The sequence below is a fragment of the Macrobrachium nipponense genome, chromosome 16, assembly GCF_015104395.2.
Source record: "Macrobrachium nipponense isolate FS-2020 chromosome 16, ASM1510439v2, whole genome shotgun sequence".
NCBI lineage: Eukaryota > Metazoa > Arthropoda > Malacostraca > Decapoda > Palaemonidae > Macrobrachium > Macrobrachium nipponense.
In genome coordinates, this window is record NC_087209.1 from 58,666,265 (window position 1) to 58,688,883 (window position 22,619).

Below are 22,619 nucleotides of genomic sequence, written 5' to 3' on the forward strand. Positions count from 1 at the left end.
TGTTTCTTACCTTGAAAGAGAAGAATTCACTTTGCTTCAAGATTGTCAAGGGTTTTTATTACCCTTATGTTGCTGTCCAGTGCAGATGACAGTCGTAAACTCAACTCATACGCATCTTGCTTTATCATTTAGAGAAGCCTAGAGCACTGAGGGGATTGATTAGGTTTAACTTTGGATAATATTCGAAGTCCAGGGTAAAGATGTGTCCATAGCTACAAAATTAGCTTTGTTTTCCTTTTTGAGTGAAATTACAGAAAATAAAATTCCCTATCGTTCTTTCTTGTATGTAATTCACTTGAGTTATTTAATTTACTCTGTAAATTAAATAACTGTTGCTTTTTCAGATGTAGACAAAGTTTTCTCTACAGAGTTCACAGCTGGTAGGAATTGGGGTAGAACATCAGTGGTTAATTTATATTCTATGTTTATGGTATGTGTTAATTGGGGTTGATATGATACCTTATTAGTTTTTGCCAAATGTCATGATTATTATACTATCAGTAACAGGCCAGAGGCCAGATCCCCCCCTCCATAGAAAAGTTAGTTGTTGTCACAGTAATCAGTAGATTGAAAACATTAATGCAAAGAAAGTGAAAATACAGCAGCAAAAATCATATGAATTACAGAGTACCAGCTGAAGGTAGTTGGTGATTATTGGGAGTATAGATGTACTCGGTATTCTCAGCTGTTATAATTTGAAATATACTATTAAAGGGAATTTAAGGAAATATATAAGGATATTACAGTATGTGGTATTGTTTGAAGATTAAACGTTTGGATGTTTTAAGCTAATATTTCCAGCAGTGGGGCTTGTTGATTAACTGCAAGGCATTCAGTTTGGCACAGTTAGTGCCTGTGATTGTAAGACTAGCTCACTCGAGCATTTGCCCAATATTGAACTGCATGATGTCAAAAATTTATATTGTACATAATTTGCTGTGGTTTTGAAGGCTTTCCTCTGTTGAAGTTAGCAAAGATTTTCCTGTTATTTTAGGTTAGCCTAGTGGGTAATTTTCCATTTAGTTTGTTTTATTTTGATTGCAAGTTTTTATAATAGGATAAGAATTTGTATTTTTTAAACTAATGAGTCATTCACAGTACTTGTTCAGGCATATGTCTCTTATATCTACTGATAAATTGATATTATCCGCAGGCACTATCTCGTCATATTGGCCAGTGCTTCAACCCCTGAAGATCACCTAGAGTGGTATGGTTTAGTTGAGAGTAAAATAAGACACTTGATCCAGACCCTGGAGCATAATCCAATTATAAAGACGGTTCATATTAATCCACAAGCTTTCAGCTGTTGTCATGAGGAGTACAAGGGTAGACCACACTCGGCATGGTTCTTAGGAGTCGATTTCAAAACGTGCGAAAATGTCAATATTGACCTTACAAATGATATCAACACTTTTGTTGAAATAGGTGAGTTCATTGTTGATAGATCTAGTGTTTATGAGGTTACATACACACCACTGATTGATCTACAGTTGAATTGCATCGTACATGGATTAGTCTTGAATGATTTTGGCTTTACGCATCTCATCCCTGAGTTATTGGTTATGCATTAACTCCAATTTTATGTAAAGTGTAAGTAAACTGCTCAACTCAAAACTGCCAAGAATTGACTTAGAAATTTAAAGAAAATGGTGCTTAGGCATACATATACAGTTTAGTAATTTATCTTTTACATTTGAGTCCATTTCCTGATCTTATACAGGTTTTCTGAATCATAGGGATTTCAGACTATCAAGGTGCATATTGCTTTGTTTGTTGCAGGTCCAGTGTACTATGTATTGTTCTTTTGATTATCATATACACTCAGATTACTGGGGTGCTATGTTTATTTGGTGCATGTATAAGTCAACGTTTTCTTTTAAACAATGTGTGTTAACAATTTACTATAATGCCTTCCCTCTAAACACACACACATTCTTTTATAATTTTTTTTCATAATTTTAAACCTGCCTTTGGTAAACTGGTAGTCCATTGGTCATTAAGGTAGCTGTCAAATCAAGTGTAGTAGTAGTTTGCTCCCTCATAGGGTCCCTTACAAGAGGTTATTTTAGACAGCATATGTTATATGCATAAAGTTGAATGCTTGTTGTCAAGAATTAATGTATCACTATAGGAATAGATAGTATCTTCATTATTAAGGTATTCATTATTACAAGGAATCACATACTTCATTGTGTAATTCAAAAGTTTATTAAAGCTACTACAAGACATAGAATCATTTTCTCGTGTACTGGATTAGAATGACGGATGTTACAAACCTCTTTCCAAGCAACTGCAGTTTTGTACATGAACTTCCCTGCCAGATATATACTTAGCTATAGTCTCCGACGTTCCGACAGAATTTCAAATCTCGCGGCACACGCGACAGGTAGGTCAGGTGGTCTACCTTACCCGCCGCTGGGTGGCGGGCGTATGAACCAATCTATCTCTCCAGCCAGATTTTTTTCTGTCGCTGAAGCGATAACAACTGTTGTCGTTTCTTCCGATATATTCTTCATTTCTCGCTTGCCTGGAGATTGATTTGAACATTTTGGTGACGTATTCGCTCTATGTTGGCTTGGCATACGCTGATTGTGGACCGTTATTGACTTTGCGCTGGATTTTCCTGTAGAATGTCTGATTTTGATTCTGTTTCCAAAACTCCGGTTTTGTTTAGAGTATGTGTGACCGATGGATGTAAGGTGAGGTTACCGAAAGCTGCGGTGGACCCTCACACTTTCTGTGTTAAATGTAGGGGGAATGAATGTTCGTTTAGTAACCCGTGTCAAGAGTGTGAGGTTTTGAACGAAGATGAATATAAGGCTCTTTCTTCTTATATTAGGAAACTTGAAAGGGATAGGGTACGTAAAGCTTCTTCAAGGAGCTCGAGCAGGTCGAGAATGAGTGAGAATGAAACTAACATTAATGTAGTTTTAGAACCTTCCTCCCAGGTCTCAGCTCCTGCTCCCCGCACCGAAGCCGTAGATTCGTCTTCGGAGGCGGCGGCCTCAAAAGCTTCCTTGTGTTCTAAGGAAGACAAGAATCTTCGTACTGAGCAAGGTAAGAGTGTCAGTGATGATAAGTGCAGTGTACCCAGTGATGTGGAGGGTGCGTCTGACCGGCTCCTTAGTGCCTCCAGGCCTAGACCTCTTCCAGACTCCCAGTTCCAGTGGAGGAGGAAAGTCGAAAGCCGCAGGAGGGCTAGGGAGAGCCCCCACCGGTCAGGCGTCCCCTCAGCAGATCCTGAAGTTCGCTCCCAGGCTGCCTTGGATCGTAAGAAGAAGAATATTCTTCGCCAGTGTTTTTCGTCATCCTCTTCTCCTTCGCCGAAGCGTGGGTGGAGCTCTAAGGAGGCGTCACGCCCGTTGAAGAGGGCTGCGGAGGCTCCTTCAGTACGTTAGCGTCCAGCCCAGAAGACTTTTCTGATGTAGCTTCCTTGCAAGCAAAGAAGCCTAGGAGATCCGGTGATCGCCCTCCTTCTCCCGCGCCTCGCGCTGAGCTTGCTTCGGAAGAAGATCCTGGGGACTCTCCTTCTCGAGTACTAGCGGGCCTACAAGCTCAGATCACAGCCTTGGCGGACTCCTTGGCATCGAGATCGCGTAGAAGGAAGGATTTGTCTCTCCCGATCAAGAGATCGAGGCGCGTTTCGTCGGAAGAGCGCTCTCCTTGTAATCGGCGTTCTCCTTCTTTTGTGGATTCTTCTACTCATCGTAACATTTCACGAGAGGAACACCACTCCCGCTCGGAGGTGTCGAGACGCCATTCGACGGATAGGCGCTCCTTGGACTATGAAGATATTTCCTCAAATCGGATTCCTGCCTCGGGTAGACGCTCAGCCCCTTCTGTTTCTCCTTCTTCTAGAGTTCGTGCAAGAAGAGAGAGTCGCTCAGGTCATAGAAGACTTGGTTCGTCGTCTCCGTCTCTTCTTTCTTCTCCTCGTCTTCTCAGAGAACCTAGGGAATGCCCTTCTGAAAGTAGGCGCACTTCTCCTTCCGACTACTGTAGTCGGGCGTCGGATAACGTGACTGGTAGGCGCTCATCGCACGGAGTTCGCTCCTCCCCTGTAAGACATCAAGAGTCTAGTAGGAGCCCTGCTCCTGGTAAGCGTCATTCGTTTAGTAGCTGTTCTCCTGGAGAAAGACACCTTGATCCTCGTTTGCTTCGTTCTCCTAGTAGGCGCTCTTCGTTCTCGAGACTCCCTACTCCTGATCGGTCTCCTCTTGCTAGAAGTCAAGAACGCCTCAAGCGCCCTGATTGCTGTTAGGCGCTCGGAGCCTTACAGACGTTCTCCCCTTGGTAAGGACCAAGATCTCGCAGAACGCCCTGTTTCGTTTAAGCGCTCGGAGCGTAGCAGCCGCTCTCCGCTTCGTAGGCATCAAGAGCCTCTAAAGCGCCCTGCTCCTGAAAGGCGCCCTATTTTTAGCAACGTTTCGCCGCTTGGTAGGCGCCAGGATTCCACTAAGCGCCCTGTGACAGATAGGCGCTCGGCGCCTAGTAGCCGCTCTCCTCACGATCGGCGACAGGATCTTAGCAGGCGCTCTCCCTCTCGTAGTTTCCCTAGGGATAGACGTGGTCTTTCTAGAGAATGCGAGTTTAGACAAGAATTTTCGGATAAGCGTCCTTCTTTTACAACTCGTCGTTCTCCTGTACGCCTTTCTACTTTGGAATCTTCTCCTCATTCAAGACGTTTGTCTCCTTCATCGCACTGTACCCCAGCTAGGAAATCATCTAAGGATTCTCATAAGGATCCTCATCCCCGTTCTCCTCCTCAAGAAGACCAGGAAGCCTCTGAGGAAGAAACTAATACATCGGCAACAGTTTCTTCGTACAAGAAGCTCACAGAACTTCTCCTTCAGGAGTTCGGAGAGTCTTTGAGCCCTACTGCTCCTCCTTCTCCACACTCGTTGTTCTCCACAGCGAAAGCAACGAAAGGATCTTCGTGTGTGAGAATGAAGCCGACTCTTTCTATGAAGAAAGCGCTCAAGAGTTTCGGTTCATGGATGCGTACTAAAGAGGAAGCGGGGAAAACAATGTTTGCCTTCCCTCCGTCGAAGCTTTCAGGAAGGACAGGATTTTGGTATGAGACAGGAGAACCCTTGGGACTGGGCCTTCCGTCTTCAGCTGACGCAGATTTTTCGGCACTAGTAGACGCCACTAGAAGATCAGCTTTGAATTCGGCCAGAACTACGTGGGCAATGAATGAAATGGATCACATTCTAAAAGGCATTTTTAGAGTCTTGGAAGTTTTCAACTTTCTCGATTGGTCCCTCGGAGTCCTAGCCAAGAAAACTCAAGGACCGGACACGTTTTCTCCGGAGGATTTGAATTGTGTCTTATCCTGTATGGATAAATCGGTGAGAGATGGGGCCAGCGAAATAGCTTCACTGTTTGGAGCAGGGGTCTTGAAGAAAAGATCAGTTTTTTTGCTCATTTTTAACAAAGTCGGTCTCACATGCTCAGAGATCGTCTTTGCTTTTTGCCCCTCTCTCTACACAGCTGTTTCCTAAACACCTGGTTCAAGACATTTCGAAGGCTCTCTCTGCCAAAGCTACGCAGGACCTTCTAGCACAGTCTGCAAGGAAGCCGCGCCCTACCTTCCAGACTAAGACAAAGAAAGCTAAGCCGGCCTCTCAGGAACCCTTTCGAGGGGCATCTACCTCTAGATCCTCTTCGTTCAGAGGTCGGAAACCAAACAGAAGAGGGAGGACTTTTACGAAGTCAATCAAACCTCCCAAGTAAGACTCAAGTCCTTCAGACAACTGTAGGCGCCAGGCTTTTACAGTTTGCAGAAGTCTGGGCCCAGAAAGACGCAGATGCCTGGACCCTGTCAATTTTGAGGAAGGGCTATCTAATCCCGTTCTCTTCGAGGCCTCCCTTGACGAATACCCCGAGGGAGTTGACGGCCAGATACAGGGACCCCATCATGAATCAAGCCCTCCGACTAGCGTAGATCAGATGCTGGAAAAGGAGGCGATCGAACTAGTGGCAGATCATCTTTCGGCAGGCTTTTACAACCGCCTGTTCCTAGTTCCGAAATCCTCAGGGGGATGGAGACCGGTGTTGGATGTAAGCGCCCTGAACTTCTTTGTCGAAAAGAAGAAGTTCACGATGGAGACCACTGCCTCGGTGTTAGCAGCACTCCGTCCAGGGGACTGGATGGTGTCCTTGGACTTACAGGACGCTTACTTCCACGTACCAATCCATCCTTCCTCGAGGAAGTTTCTAAGATTCATGATGGGGGGAAGAATCTTCCAATTCAGGGCCCTGTGTTTTGGCCTCTCCACGGCCCCCCAAGTCTTTACGGCCATCATGAGGAATGTGGCACAATGGCTTCACCTGGAAGGGGTGAGGATTTCGCTCTATCTCGACGATTGGCTTATAAGGGCCAATTCCAGAGATCGTTGTCTGAAGGACTTGAAGAAAACCCTGGATTTGACTTATTCCTTAGGACTTCTGGTCAATCTGCAGAAGTCAAATCTGATTCCCGCTCAAGAGTGCGTTTATCTGGGGATCCAGATGAACTCTCTGAGTTTTCGGGCTTTTCCGTCACAGGAGAGGATAGCCCGGGGACTCGAAAAAAGTAACAACCTTCTTAGGGAAAGAAGTATGCACAGTGAGGGAGTGGATGAGTCTGCTGGGGACGCTCTCCTCACTGGAGCAATTTGTTTCCCTAGGAAGGTTGCACCTGAGACCGCTCCAATTCTTTCTTCATCGGAATTGGAGTCGTCCTTCTCAGGATTTGAAGTTCTCCCTGTCAATTACTCTTCAAATCAAGAAGGAGTTAGCATGGTGGGCGGAATCCCGACAAGTTCTCGCAGGGACTGCCTCTTCAATCCCAGAAACCCAGCCTGGTGTTGTTCTCCGATGCGTCGGAAACAGGTTGGGGGGCGACTCTGGGAACCAAGGAGGTGTCAGGAACCTGGATGGGGGACCAGTCTTCCTGGCACATCAACAGGAAAGAACTAATAGCCGTGTGGCTTGCTCTGAAGGAGTTCGAGTCAGATGTGACAGGAGCAGTTGTGCAAATAAACTCGGACAACACCACGGCTCTGGCATACATCAGGAAACAGGGGGGACGCATTCCTTCTCTCTGTACGAAACAGCAAGAGATCTTCTTTCTGTGGACAGAAGAAAGGGGGATAAAACTTCTCACCGAAATTCGTACAGGGAGAAAGGAATGTAAGGGCAGATCTCCTCAGCAGGAAAGATCAGGTCCTTCCCACAGAGTGGACTCTGCACCAAGATGTTTGCCAGAGCCTTTGGAAGTTGTGGGGCAGGCCTCTCTTAGACCTGTTTGCAACTGCAAAGAACAAAAGACTGGATCTGTATTGCTCTCCCATCTCGGATCCAGGAGCAATAGGGATAGACGCTCTCCTACTCGATTGGAAAGGACTCGATGTATACGCGTTTCCCCCCTTCAAGATTCTGGGGTTGACTTTAAAAAAGTTCGCAGAGTCAGATTCCGCGAGGATGACTTTGATAGCTCCCTTTTGGCCAGCACAAGATTGGTTCACAGAGGTGCTGGAATGGCTAGTGGATTTTCCAAGATCGCTTCCTCTAAGGAGCGATCTACTCAGACAGCCCCACTTCAACAGGTACCACAAAAACCTCCCCGCTCTCAGTCTGACTGGCTTCAGACTGTCCAGAAACTGGTCAGAGCGAAAGGCTTTTCGTCAGCAGCTGCTGCAAGGCAATCGCTAGAGCGAGGAGGTCTTCCACATTACGAGTGTACCAATCGAAGTGGGATGTCTTCAGAAGATGGTGCAAGAGGAATAACGTTTCCTCTTCCAGTACCTCTGTGAATCAAATTGCAGACTTCTTTTTATTCTTAAGACAAGAATGTGGCTTAGTCGTTTCGACGATTAAAGGCTATCGTAGTATGTTGGCGAATGTCTTCAGGCACAGGGGCCTCAACTTATCGGAAGATAAGGACCTACAGGACCTTATTAGGTCGTTTAATACAACGAAAATGCAGTATCCTAAGACACCTAGCTGGAATTTGGATGTAGTCCTTCAATTCCTTGGGTCCTCTAGGTTTGAACCCCCTAATTCAGCCTCATTCAGAGACCTTACCAGGAAGACTCTGTTTTTGATGGCTCTAGCTTCCGCCAGAAGAGTGAGTGAGCTTCAGGCGATTGATGGTAATGTGGGTTTTAAGGAGGACTCTCTCATTTGCTCTTTCCTTCCTGGTTTTCTTGCAAAGAATGAGAACCCATCAAGTCCATGGCCCAAGAACTTCGAGATTCGTGGGTTATCTTCTTTGGTAGGAGAAGAACCCGAGAGAACTCTTTGCCCAGTGAGAATGGTGAAATACTACCTTAGAAGAAAAGAGCAACTGAAAGCCAACCGAGAGGTCCTGTGGTGTTCAGTAAAAGACCCTACTCGTCCATTGTCGAAGAACGCATTGTCCTTCTTCTTGAGAAGCCTCATCAAAGAAGCACACGGATCCTGCAGAGAAGAACATCTTAGGCTTCTTAAAGTGAAAGCACACGAAGTAAGAGCCATAGCAACTTCTCTTGCTTTCAACAAGAATATGTCCGTGCGAAATCTGATGGAGACAACATTCTGGAGATGTCAGTCAGTGTTCGCGAACCACTACTTACGTGATGTGAGAATCACTTACGAAAATGCTTCGCCTTGGGCCCGTACGTATCTGCGGATTCAGTGCTGGGGCAGGGAGCTGGAACTCATCCTGTTTAGTAGTATAAATTTTTCCCCCTTGTATTTGTTGTTGTTGGTTGCCTTAAAGAGGATGCATGAAGGCATCTCTTTAGGTCGTAATACTAATCTTTAGTAGTTTGGTTAGGTGGTCTGATGAGTGTGGCTCCTTGCAGTAGTAGTGGTTAGGACCTGTTAAGATAGGGACGAACTCCCTTTAACAGGATCCGACTTGGATTCTACCACACAAAGGGATCACATATCCCAGTGGTAGATCCGAGAGTCTTTCAGCATCAGGTCACGTCCTAGCTGTAGCTCTCCAGGCAACGCAGACTCAGAGATAATATCAATGAAGTCTTCTGCCTGAACAGGTAAGAACCAAGGTTATTTATATCCTACAACATCAGTTGTTTCTTATCTCTCCTTATTACTTTAGCTGTCTCTTACCCTCCACCAAGGGTGCCAATCAGCTAAGTATATATCTGGCAGGGAAGTTCATGTACAAAACTTTATTGTAGTTTAACAATATCATTTTCAACTACTGATGGGCTCAGAGGAACCAGGAGCTTCTGCTAGCCTGTGAAATCCTACTTTTGCCAGTTCAGGAGAGAAAGCCATTTCCTTTTCTTGCTGGAGTGCTATTGTGTCAATAGTAGTAGAACACAAAACTGCAGCTAGAAAGAACAAAGTGGGGACTTCCTTTGCAATCTCTCCTGAGGCCACTGAAAGGCACTTATTCCTTGAGAGGCATCCCTGGTCTTTATAAAAGTTCTTTATAAAATTGTTGTAACTGCCGGTCTTTTAGTTGAAAGAGATGTGCTGTCCTTATTCTACCACATCATAACTCTCCTCATTCATAGCCATTCCATCTGTAGCTGGATATCCTTCAGCATTGTAGTGATGAATTCAGCCAAGCAATGTATCCCCTAGATGGGGTTGAGGTTTCTCTCTGCTACCTAAATCTCTTCAATGGGTTGAGAAGGTCGTTCCAGTGCTAAAATATCACAGATGCAGCCTCATGATCACTTTGATTGTCGCCTCATCCCTCAAAGTACACTGATTCTGTGATGCATTGTATCAGTCATTCTTTATCAGTTAATCATTCCTAGATGAAAGGAGTACTGATCCCTGGACTGTTAAAGGTTTTCAAGTTACTGAAGAAGGACTGCTTTGGCATCATGTAAAGAGATCAATACTAGATCTGTTTGTAATGGTGGAAATTTAATGGACAAGAGAAGAGCCCAAACTCCATTGTTTAGGAGAAATGCTGGAGGAGAAGGTTGTAACTGGATTTTGGGCAGACGCTTGACAGGAAGCTGAGGACTAGTATTTTGGATGTTTATCTTCTCAGGGAAGAGTAACCATTGATTCCCTGTCCAGTCACAGGATATTTTACAAGTTTTGTGTGGTGAATGCTGTTGCCCCTAACAAGTAGAGGAATAAGAGCCTTTAAATACAAATGGCATGTAAATGAGCTACAGGCACAGCCTGTAAATCCTGAAAAATATATTGAGGCCAAGGGCAAAAACAAACGAGAACTCCATGCTACACATTAGATACACAACTCTTAGGCAAAACATCACACAGGTTAACAAACCTAACCCTAAGCAAGGGACAAAGTTAAAGTTGCATAATTAAACTCCAAAAATTGATAAGAAATTAGTTAGTTAACATCAGTGAGTCCCATTTTTAGACACTGGGCTTGCCTGAAGAATTAGTCCTTATGTAAGAAGTAAATCTAAGGAAGTTGGATAGCAAGAGGGGGAAGAGACCAAAGGGGACTGTATGAATGTAATATTAATTTTTTTTCCTTTCCAATATAATGCTGTTACTTTTAAGTCATTATCTGCCCCACCATCATTTTTAACCAAAACTTTTGCTGCATTTGTTTCAAATATTTAAGAGAGATATTGTACACAGTGATATATTTATTGACTTCTTAATATTTTGATTTCAGTGTACAAACAAAGCACATATAACAAAGGATACAGAGATGGAATGCAGGTTGACTGTAAATACGTAAAGAGAAAACACCTGGGTAACTACTTAAGTCGAGAAGTCTTAGATAAGTACAGACCAAAATCTGAAGATGGGCAGACCAGATTGCCATCGAAGAAACGGAAATCTGATGCCAGCCAGGCGGATTTTCCGTTGCGGGAAAGCCCTGACTTTAACAAAAAGGCCAGGGTTGATGGTAGTGTTCCAGCAAAAGCCGATGATATGCCGGCTCAAATTCCGACGCGGAAAAGGAAATCGGATGGTGGCCAAACTGTGTCGCCTTCGAGAGAGAGCCCGGATTCCAACAAAAAAGTCAAAGTTGAAGGTGCTGTTCCCGCAACGGTAAGGAAGGAGCATTATTGTTCTTTTGAATTATGTAAATAATAAGGCTTTTTATAACCCAGTGGCTTTGGATTCTCATAGATATGATATTAGATAATGAGCCCTCAATTTATTATATTACATTAAACCATGAAAAAGATCTGAAATATAGGGCAGTCCTTTCTGGATCTTTAGAAAGCTTTATGAAAGGCTAACTTGTGTCTATGGTACAGTCATTAGACAAAATGCTACAGTATTTTTGTCTGGATATTTTAATTAATGTCTCCATATTCTTGAACATGTATAATTAAATTTAACTTTGTATAGACATGTTTTTACCCAATCATAAAAATAACATTATTTGTGTATTTTCTCTATAAAATTAAATTTTTTTATGGAATTGCATTATCAGAATTATTCTGGATTACTTTTTAAAGTTTTACTTCATATGTTGGGTTTTACTCAAATAATTTTCTCATAGTTGTCTATGATTTCTAAATAAGAAAAAACTTATTTTTTAAATTCTCCATAAACCATATACGTACATTCAAGGGACCAGAATAAGCAAAAGTGAGTCTAGGTTGGAAGAGCATTTAAATGAAAGATATTTGTACGAATATAAACTAATGATAGAAAGAAACCGTACAGAAATATTTCCAAAAATTAATAAAATAAATACTGTTATACATAAAAAGCTTTCATCTTCAGTATCATGGGAAAATTCTGTCTCAATAATAGCCATAGCATTGTTGGTAAGATGTGCTGTGAGGATTTATGAGTGTTATTGGCTATTATCACCATGTGGATACAATATAAAAGTGTCATCCAGCTTGCTAAGGTGACAGCATTGGTCAGTTTAAAATTCAGTGGTGAAGCTATGGTTTTGATATTGACCATTATATTCAGGAGACATATTTTCCTTGCTTTATTTGTAAGATATTTTGAGATTTCATTTGCAAAATAGAGAGGTGATCTTAATTTCCTTTGAGCCGTGTGTGCTTTTTCTAAATTTATGAATTTTGTGTTTTTCCAGTCTGTCCTCAATGACGATGACTCCAATATGTCCATAGATGAAGCGTACCCAATTCCGGGTTTAAATACAGAAATGAATGGTACCCAGGTAAGTATTATTTCTATCGCTTTGTATTTTCATGCTTTTCTTTTTACTGGATTTGTGTACAGTATATAAAATTTTCTGTAATAATTATGAACTGTAAAAAACAGTGTGGAGTTTTGAATATCATCTTCAAGTACAAGTATGGCGAGACCGTCAACCATTGTGCTGATCACAAGATTCCCTGGTTCAGCTATTAAGATGAACATATTTTAAAGATTTATTTTTCTTTGAAGGTTTTCGAGGATGCACTGTATATTTCCACTATCTAATCTAGATCTTTGAAAGCAGTGATGTTAAAAATGTAATTTCTCTTCTATTGCAGCAGTCCGTATCCTTGTCCAGCTGAGGGTAGCAGTGTGTGTGAAAAGATATTGTAAGTTGGAAAATATCTGATCTTACTAATTTTAATGCTGTTTCAGATGCCTGTTTGCACTGCTTGCTTTGCATGGATGCATTCCCTGTCAATGCTTTACGCTGCATGGTTGCGTTTGATTTGATTAGTGCTTGGTCTATTTACAGAAAGTGATAAAGCTGTCAGTAACGCAGTTTCATTCAGAATGAAATGAAAGCAAACAACATGGTTACATGGGATTAGAATTGGTTTTTCTTTATATGAGTATGACTTGAAAAGTTTTGCATTATGTAGTTGTCATGTGTCATAGTCACTGTTTTTCTCTGTGTATTGCTCTTCTTATGCATAGTGTCTCTTAATAGGTAAGTAAAAGAGAATTCTTATCTATTGAGTGTTCAGTGTTAGTTATGCATTAATATTTCTTGCTAACCTTGAATTGTTTGGTAAATATAGACTTTCAAATCTCTGTCAACTTAATCTCTGCATATTTTTGTTTGAAGGTAGTGAATTTTTTGCTTTTAAAGATATTTCTGATGTAAAATTAAAATTGTTTTACACACGTATTTGCTTGTGAAAATTATGTTCCATTATGCATATTCAAATCATATTACTGGATACATATTTGAAACATTGGAATGGATGAAGAAATTTTTAAGACCTTGGCAAGAAATTTCACCTTGCATGTAGGTGCTATAGTTGAAGGAGTCAGCAGTCTGCCATTGTAAGCCATAGTGTCCCATGTTTTTTGCATTTTAGATTTACTTAAATGATGAGATGATAATTTGTGTAGGATGCTTTTGACAGCTGACTTTCTTTCTTAGTGAATTTGTGCATATCTGCCTCTCTCACTTTTATGCTTTTATGCTTATTATTGGCCTGACAGATTGAAAATAGCATTTTTATTTAGACTTCTTAGCTCCCTGCATTGATTTCTTAGCTCCCTGCATTGATTTCATGCTTTTACATCTGATGTAGCTGGAGTAGAGTCACAAGTAAGATTGTGAATATATTTTCCTAAACGGCTTTGAGACTTCATTTCCTTTAGAAATGGAGTATTGAGTGTACTTTACTTTCCCGTGAAGTGATTTGAACAGAGCTCCTGCCAGGTAAGGTCCTTTTAGATACAGTAGGGTCATGGATAGCAGTTTTCATTGCCAAGAATTTTGCTTTAGGAGGTTTTGGCTCTGTACAGAAGTTTACAGAAGTTGGGGTAAAGTTCCCTCATTAAGCCAACCTAAAGGTTTTATTATTAATTTCAGAAAAAACCTCCGTGTTATTCTGCCAAGGTTTCAGAGTGGCTGAGCAGCTGCTTTGGTGGTGGTGTTAGCATCAGTGCAGAAAAGATGCTATTTGGAAATTTTATCTCACTTTTGGAAACACTTAATTGTTCCTAAAGCATTAGAATAGATCGTGAATGGAGAGTCAGAGGCATGGTCCAAATTAGAATTTTAAAGCAGGGTAGAAAATTGTAGGGAAAAAAGAAAAGACTTTTTTCCAAACTTAGAACTTCATAAGGTATATGACAAAATTCAAAGGAAAGTGGCCTATTGGGGCAAGAGGGGGAGCCTTTTAGGTGATATTCAAAGTAAATGAAAAGCTAGACTAAGAACAAAACATATTGTAAGTCTGATTAGTTTGATATCGTAGCAGTTTTATATCAGGGGTTGCTTGAGTCAGTAACGTGAACCATTTTGTGAAGGTGATTTAGTCAGACTGGCAGAGTCAGAAGAAGCATTGCAAAAGAGGATTAAGTATACAATGGATGTCTAGAAAAGGGGAGGCTCAAAGTGAAAGGAAATAAAACAAATAATGGTTATGTTGCCACTATGTTGGAGAACAGGTTTTGTTGAAGACCAATATGGTACACCAGTTTCTGCTTGTGCAAATTGTCTGCTTATTTTCAGACTATTTTTTCAGGTTTTCTGTTGCAGACTTAAAAAATGCCATTTGTAGTTTTCAAATGCAAAGGATCCTTAATACAGTATTTGCTTTATGAATTTAATGTAATCTTGGACTTAATTCAATCTTCTGTAACTGAACTAGATGATGTGCATTATTTTCTTACTGTACCAGGAAAGTGTTTTGTGTTATTCTCTAAAATATTAGTGCATTACTGGCAGTTTTGAAGGTGTTTCAATGCAGGGTGAAGACAGCAGAAAAAGACGTATAAAATTGCTATTGTGATTTCATGTAGCAACAAAACAGTGTTTACATTTCAGGTTCGATTGAAGTGTTTGCAACATGCTCAGTTTTAATTATGAAGCTAATTCTTGTGCATTTTGTAATAATTCCTTTTTCTTTTGAATGATTGGCGTTTAGTGTGCGTGTGCACCGCATCATCATTATGTCCGCCAAAGTGCTATTGTCAGCGTTGGTTGTGACAGTCACAGTGGAGGATGCAAGGGTGATGGTGGTGGTGAGTGTCCCTCGTTAATACCAGACATCATTGAACAGGCTTTCCAGAATTTATCTGTTAATTATAAGTGTAATGAATATCAGAAAGATAGTTCTTACCATTACTATCCACCCTTAACCTCCTCAGATTCAGCATTACATGGATATGATTCGTATAGTTATTCCTCCCAAAGTAATGTTTTCTATCATCCTTCACAACAAACTCAGCTAAATGCTTTACCATACTCTGGTTCCCAAAATACTCAGCCTTCTTCTCCATTGTATCAAGGACATGTGTTGAACCCTTCGCTCTCTTCGGGGAGAACATCACACTATGGCTTATACACCCCTCCTCATCATCAAGAACATCACAGTTTCATAACAAATAGCTTTTCTAGAAAAGTCTGTGATTCTGCGAACAGTCCATTACCTTATTTCCAAACTCGTGGATCTCAAAACCAGCAATATTCTCCGTCCCCCTTGTCGCATTTGCACATACAGCATTCCAGTGGTCCTCAGAGCAAACATTTCTATCCTCGCACAACCAACGCTGCATATAATATGAGAGATTACCCTGTAACACCGCCCCCGCCATCCCTTTATGTACCACCACCACCACCACCAACTTCACTTTCTGTACTTTCATTACCACCACCAACAGTGCCACCACGTCCTGAAATGTTACTGTTACCTATACCTCTGAAAGCAGGTTTACCTCATCCTTCATCATGTCCTCTTCCAACCCCACCGTCTCATATATTTATGCCAAGTCATTCGTCACCTCCATACTCCATGCAGAGCTCACAGTACTCTAATCCTAGTCATTTACAAAAGCCCCAGAATGGTGTACACCATCATCATCACAAATATTCTTCCAGTAAAGCATCATCACAAACATCTTCAAGATCTGGTAATCCTCATAAATCGGGGTTGTCCAGTAGCTCATTTACCCCACCTGTTTCCTCATCTAGTCAACAAAAACAAAGTAGGTCAAATCAGCTTCACCACCACCCAACCCTTAAAAATCTCCACCAGAGAAGTCGCAACAGTTCTCCCAGTGGCTCTATGTTTGTTCCACGACCCACTGCCAAGACTGCACCCCTGGTGCTTGCCAAACAGGTCTGTTCAATAGGTATTGTGGGGTTTATAGTTTGGTACAGTACTGAGTTTGGCATGCTTAAATTGTAACATTTTATGGAGATGGGTGTTTTTTTTTTTTCATACAGTATAGTACAGGGATGTATCAGTTTTGTCAAGTTTTTGCCGTAAATCATTACCCCTAGAAGTGCAGGAGTTTATTCCAGTGGGTTACCAACTTAACATTGTTTACACTGTTTTCTGGGATAGATGTTTTAGATATATAAAGTAAAAGCTGTGAGACTGGTTGAGGTATCATTACGTATTTTGCACAGGCGTTGTTGGTGTACAGATAAATATGTTAGTATGATTGGATAGATGTATTTGTAGATGATGTTTGAAATTTCTCTCTCTCTCTCTCTCTCTCTCTCTCTCTCTCTCTCTCTCTCTCTCTCTCTCTCTCTGTGTGTGTGTGTGTGTGTAAAGCTGTTTCTCCTAATAAGGGTGACCAAAGAAAAGGAAAAGAGAACAGTCACAACCACAGTGAATTTTTAGCATTTGATTCAGGAATGTTCGCCCTGTGCAGGGAACTGAAATGTCATTATCTGACTTGTGTGTGTTTGCTAAGGCTCATCACTTACTTGTCAAAGATCTGCCTGTGGTGTGCCATTCACCTCTTTATTATACATTTCATTCAATACTTCCTACCAATACTTATGAATCATTAATTTTGTCATAGTCTATTGTTCTCCAACTTTGCAGATTACAAACTTCTTCTATAACCTGGTATCCTCATGTGATCAAAACACACTATTTGTTCACCTACCTCAACACTTTTTACCATTTTGTATCCCCACATTTCTCATTTATTCATCCCATATCAATTATATGCTCTATGAACAGTTATTTATCACTATCTACAACCATTAGTATTTTTTATTTTTCTCGGTATGTTCAGTTAGCTTTCAGGAATGTGTTGGCCTAACAATCCCTTCTAACTTCCTAAAGTCCAATGTTTTTGTTTATGGAGGAGGGTTTTCTTTTTCATTGCGCACTTGCCTGTGACCCCTATTCCACCAAACCAATTACTGTACTGTTTACATGTTCCTAACTAGTTACTGTCCCCAAATCCATCACAGTCCTGTGCACATAATCCAAACCAGCCACAGTCCCATGTGTGTATTCCAAGCCAGTTAATGTTCAGTTTGCTTATTCCAAACCAGTCACCATCCTGTGCCTAGATGCCAGACCACTCTCTGACCTTTGTGCATATTCTGGTACTGTTATTCTTTGCTGTCATCATGAATGCTTGATTGCTCTTAGAAAATTACCCTTAATGTGCAACACCTTTAACACTATACTGTACCGTTATGTCCCTATGATTTTTCAGTTGCCTTTGTTACTTTTCCTTTTGTATAGCAAACAGTTCTTTTTCTCATATCTTCCTTTAGAATCTTTTTCCTCATCCAGACTTATCTTTCATTCCTGGGTTACCAGATCCATAATCCCATTCTTCAACCTCTTGGATTGCCCTCTTTATGCCTTAACGGCCATTTCCATAATTATCTTCAACTTATTTCCTCCATTCAAACTTCATTTAGATCTGCCTCCCTTCTTTCCTTGGGTTATGGTTTAAAAAAATAGCAGAGTAAAGTTTCAAAACTTGTGTTACAATAGAACTTGAAGCAGTAAGTGTTTAGTGGGAAAGATTAGAACTAACAACATTCCTGGGGATAGTTTGAATGAGTGCATGTTTCCAAGAGGGAGGATAAGAAAATATTTAACAATCAGGTGGAAATTACACCAAATTTGAGGAGGTGTTACGTTGATTAAAGATTTCTTTAAGGTCTGTGCTGGAACGTGATCTGTGGTGTATACCATAGAAGTCTTAAGACAAAAAATATACAAGAAGAATAATCATACTTATGCAGAAATGTGTAATTTGCATAGACTAAAAGGACTAAAGATTTGATCTTAAAGATAAGAGTAAAATGTAGAATCAGGAATAAGTTTCAGTAGTTTTCATCCTGTTTTAAAAGCTGTGGATAGTTTCACACCTTGGACTTAGGAAGGCAACTATTTTTGCTGTAATTGATAATAGCACTATACTTGTGCTATGCCGATTTTTTTTCATTCTTAACGCTTAAGTATTCAACAAATTGATAGTATTAAAAATACCATGTACAGCCAATAGAAAAAATGCACTTCTGTAAAAAAAATCACATGAAAGTCTGATCAAAATCACATATTTACACAACACAGAAAGAATACTAAAATCCAGTGTTTTATATCGGGTAGCAGTTTTCCTTATAACTTGGTAGTGTTTGATGAAGAAATAGTTTATCATTTTCAACTTTGTAGTTGATTTTATGTTATGATAATGGAGTTTCCTTGCATTTTAGTAACTTACATTTCATCCATGTTCTCTATTGCTTTAGTTATGTTATCATGGTTAGCAAAAGTTTGTTTTAGGTTTCATTTCCTAAAAGCAGTTTAGTAACTATTGAAAACTGTTATTCTGGTGTGTTTAATGTATTAGGAAATGTATGGCTTGAAGATTGCATCTTTCATTTTCATTTATTTTCTCTTTCAGAAACTATCGTGTGTTGAACTTCCCGACATCGTTAACCCAGACCCCCCAGAATTGGCTGCCTGTAAACAGAAATTTGTTATAAATATTAATTAAACACAAAGGGGTTTCATCAGTTTTCGTACATGTTATGGCGGCTCAAGAACTGTAGATGATGTCAAGTAAGCGAAGGTGGCGACTGATATCAAATTCTTACCTTAAATGCGATGGTGGTTTTATTGGTTTAACATAAAGGAGATTTGAAATGGATTGGTCACATTTTGAAAAAAATGTATGATTAACTACTTATGTTTTTTTAATCGAGTGGTTATGTATTTCTGTCATTATTTGTTTACTGATTGTAATGTGAAAAATTACAATCATAAGACATTTTATTTTACATGAACTTCGAAAACTGATTGGAGAGGGCCCCATAATTTGCTCACCTTCGAAAACTGTCAGATACTTTTGAGTTTAACAGGTAGTGTTATGGGAAGTCTTTTGAGACTAAATGGGGGGGGTTTAAGTGAGCTACTGAAATACTGTGTACTGTATCGCTTTTCCATATTGGGCCTACATTACCGAATTTTGAGAGTTGTGTATTACTTTGGATATTTATATTTATGCCCAGTATGAATCCTGTTGTCATTTCATAAAACACAGACCACTACCTTTTGTGTCAAGTAATTGGAAGCGATGGTGATGAAGAAGAAGAAGAAATGTGTGCGTTGATTGCATATACTTAAGTGTTCTTCAAGTGGTGTAGCACTTAGGGATTGGTAGCAGCAGGCAATATCTATACTTATACTTTATTATTCATTCCACTATTCTTAGTACATACAAGCATTTATCATTCATTGCATGGTAGTAAGACATGGTAAAGTACAATTATCCACATTTTACCATATTTTTGGAATGTCATCCTCTAGATATGGTAAAGGGGTCCAATTAGTACAGTGTTCTCAAATACATGAAACAGACTGTCATCCTGGTCTCTTTTTAATTTTTTCTTCGTTGAAAGATCTTGATTTAGTTGAAGTGTCTTAGGGAGATTTAACTTTTTTATTTTAAGAAATTGAATTTTACCATTAAATCTCTCTCTCAGTTATCGACCTTGGTAAAAAAAAAAAGAAACAAAAAAGTAAATTTGACGTAATAAGGTTACTTTTAATGATGATTCTTTGGTTTTATGTAAAGTTAAACTTGCGTTGGAGTGAAGACAGTATTTTTAAAATTTACTTCATCCCTGGCATATTTTCCCTCTTAATTTGTGTAGGTTCAGTGAACTCAACTTTTTCTTGTTGTTGAAGTTAAGCTTATCTTTCAAATATACGCATTTTGAAGCGTCACTGATTTGCTCCTTAGTGGATTCATGTTTGTGTCTGGCAACCTATGGTCAATTCTAGCCCTTATGCTTAGAAATTGTTTAATGACAAATGATTTTTTTTAATCCTCGATAGTGGCTTCGTGTTTTATATATCGTTTAAGAAGTCCATTCATGTGTGGTTGATGTTTGTTTCTGGATGTTGCTTATTAAGGAGCAATCTTATGGGTGAGATGTGTGTAAGTGTATCTGTTTCATGATAATGTTTAAGGAATTTGTGAGCTTAAAATCCTCATGGACAGTTAGGTATAAAAAATAAATTGGAAACAGATTCTGGCATAATTTCCATTTGATGGAGTAGGTATTTGATTGTGGTACAAAGCATGTTCCCATTGTCCAGAACATTGTTACATAAAAGCAGAAGTGAACAGCATCCACTGCCAGATCTCTTCAGTTGAAAAAAGACTGGATTGGTTATATTGTCAAGTAGTCTTTATTATGGTATAAAAAGACCCTATGTGAGCAATGCAGGATATAATGTAGCAGCACTGAAGTACAGTTGTCTGCTAGATCTGCTGCTTCCTTTTGTAGACCACATTCTTCGTAAGGACAATAAACATTAGGAATCGAATATACAGTAATTGGTGAAATCTTTAAGAAGGGCTCTAACACTAGGCACTTGAAGAAAGACTATTGCTCCCAAATTTTTCTTGAGCTTAATTTGCATATTTGGATGTTAAGTGTGACATTTCTTCTCTCATGTATTACCCAGAGTGGTAATGATATGGACCAAACCTTGAAGAGGAGTGAGTTTTTTATCCTGTTCCTGAAATGAAATTGCCGGGTGCTAGATGCATAACAAACTGGAGTAAATTGTTGAAAAGATGTACTTTTGATCTTAACTATTTTGGGACACCCAGTGCATTTCTTAAGGATGAAAATTCTCAAAATCATATTTTTGTAATGATAGCGTTGTTGTAGAAGGCCATAAATGTAGGACTTTATTCAATCACTAGGATACTGGATGAAGTTCTCCATAGGGATGCATTACGGGCTGTACAATTTGGTCACCATGTTTACCACATGCGAAGAAAGAGCGTACATGAAGATGGTTGTCTATGAAGGTCGTAATTTGTACTTGATGTAGAATTGATACCTCACTTATGAATGTTAAAATGCTAGTAGAGTCTGTACATTGTGCTGCTTGCCCCCTGTGCTATGATGTCATCTTCATATTTCAGTTATCATTTGGATATAGAAGTAAGGGTGATGGGCTTCAGATGTGTTTACACTTAAGAGCCATTGTCATTTGAAAGCTAATCTATTCTTTACAGGATGCTATGGAAGTGAAGTCCTATAAATGATTATGTTTTGTATCTTCATCAGAAAATTTAATGTAGTTTACTGAACAAAATAAAATTTATAAAAGAAAAACTAAAAAAAAAATTACGGTAGTGAGATTGCTACTCCATTCATCTCTCTAAAGATAGCAGTGAAAATGTGAAGTTTGGTAGAAATTTTATACAATCTTTTCCATGTGCAATCACATGCTATACTTTGATCTGTTCTCATATTTACAGGTAATTGTTTCTTTAGCAACTGATGTATATTTATGTAGTGGCAACATTGTATTCCGGAAGAACTTAGCGTGTACTGCGAGTAGTGGTGAAATATTTTATACTCAGTGATGAAAGCCTTCCATGGCAAAAACATTTATTTTTCAAATGTTATGACAAAAGAAAATAGCAAAAAATAACAAAAGAGAAAATGTAAAATAAAAAAGATAAAAGATAAAAACATTTATTGTTTTGTTTTCTTAGTTACAGAACTTTTTTTTCTCAGGTGTATCTTAGGAAAAAAATCGGCTTATTCATGGCAAATTACCTGGATGTCCGCATCATTTAAAAGTTGAAAATGTGTTTACATGATCAAACTTGGAGCTTCTTGTGGATAGAAATATCTGAAGTAAACAGCTTAAAATTAATTTGTAGAATTGAGAATGTTATTATTGCCTTTAGCTAAATTGTGAAGGCCTTTTTTTTTCTCGTTTATTTTCAGTTGCTCTGACAATGTGACCGACTGGAATTTGAGTAGTTGATATGGTTGTGACAGAGACAAAAAACTTGTTAAATCATGTCCTCTGTTTAAATTAAGCTTGATGAAATGACGGTCTTTAGCCAGGTAGACATGACATGAGAGGCCTTTGCAACACCCCTTCTGTCCTCAAGTGCAGTCCTACTTGTCAAAATTTTATTTCATCTTTCCATGGCTTGTTCCTTTTACAAAAAATAATTGCAACAAACCTTGTGTGGAAACGTGAGCGGGCAAAAATGGTTCCCCCTTTTCAAAGGTGCTTGTCAAGTAGGGACACAAAAGTAAGCAAATCATGTATACTGCAGCAATCAAATTATTTAGGATGGGAAAATGGTGTTCAAACACATTCTTACTACGTCCCTAGTATGTATTATTTTGTACCGACAGCTGGGCCAGACTTGCTATTTTGACATTGTCAAATACCATAAATTCTGTGAAACTGGGCAAACTGCCATCATTGTGTTCAATAGTGAATGTATCATACTGACCTCCGGATAGATATAAGTGAATCATTGGTGCAACAGTAAGTAATTGTAAGCTAATGACAATTTAGTCAATACGCAAACAGTTGAGCTATATAATGATAACATACAATTACCATTGTTTTGTGATTGCTCAAATCCAAGCCTCATGGGGAGTTGAGATTGCTGAATCAGTTGTGTGTTGAATAGCTGTTACAACAATAACTAAAAAAGAAAGCATCAAAAGGGCCAAATCA

General features: G+C 39.6%; 1 protein-coding gene across 5 annotated transcripts in view; it reads left to right on the forward strand.

Annotated features, from left to right (window-relative positions):
* The window catches only part of LOC135195739 (poly(A) polymerase type 3-like), a 46,558-nt gene extending 24,948 nt beyond the window's left edge, over positions 1 to 21,610 (forward strand). For 2 of the 5 annotated variants that reach the window (XM_064222186.1, XM_064222187.1), the window contains exons 8-12: positions 1,154 to 1,425; positions 10,613 to 10,995; positions 12,008 to 12,094; positions 14,763 to 14,859; positions 18,508 to 21,610. In XM_064222186.1, coding sequence (XP_064078256.1) covers positions 1,154 to 1,425; positions 10,613 to 10,995; positions 12,008 to 12,094; positions 14,763 to 14,859; positions 18,508 to 18,524 — 856 coding nt within the window. In that variant the 3' untranslated portion in view covers positions 18,525 to 21,610. Of the gene's footprint in view, positions 1 to 1,153; positions 1,426 to 10,612; positions 10,996 to 12,007; positions 12,095 to 12,413; positions 12,465 to 14,762; positions 14,860 to 18,507 lie in introns of those variants that run through there. The other 3 variants (XM_064222189.1, XM_064222190.1, XM_064222188.1) reach the window with 3 other exon arrangements.
* Positions 21,611 to 22,619: the final 1,009 nt, after the last annotated feature.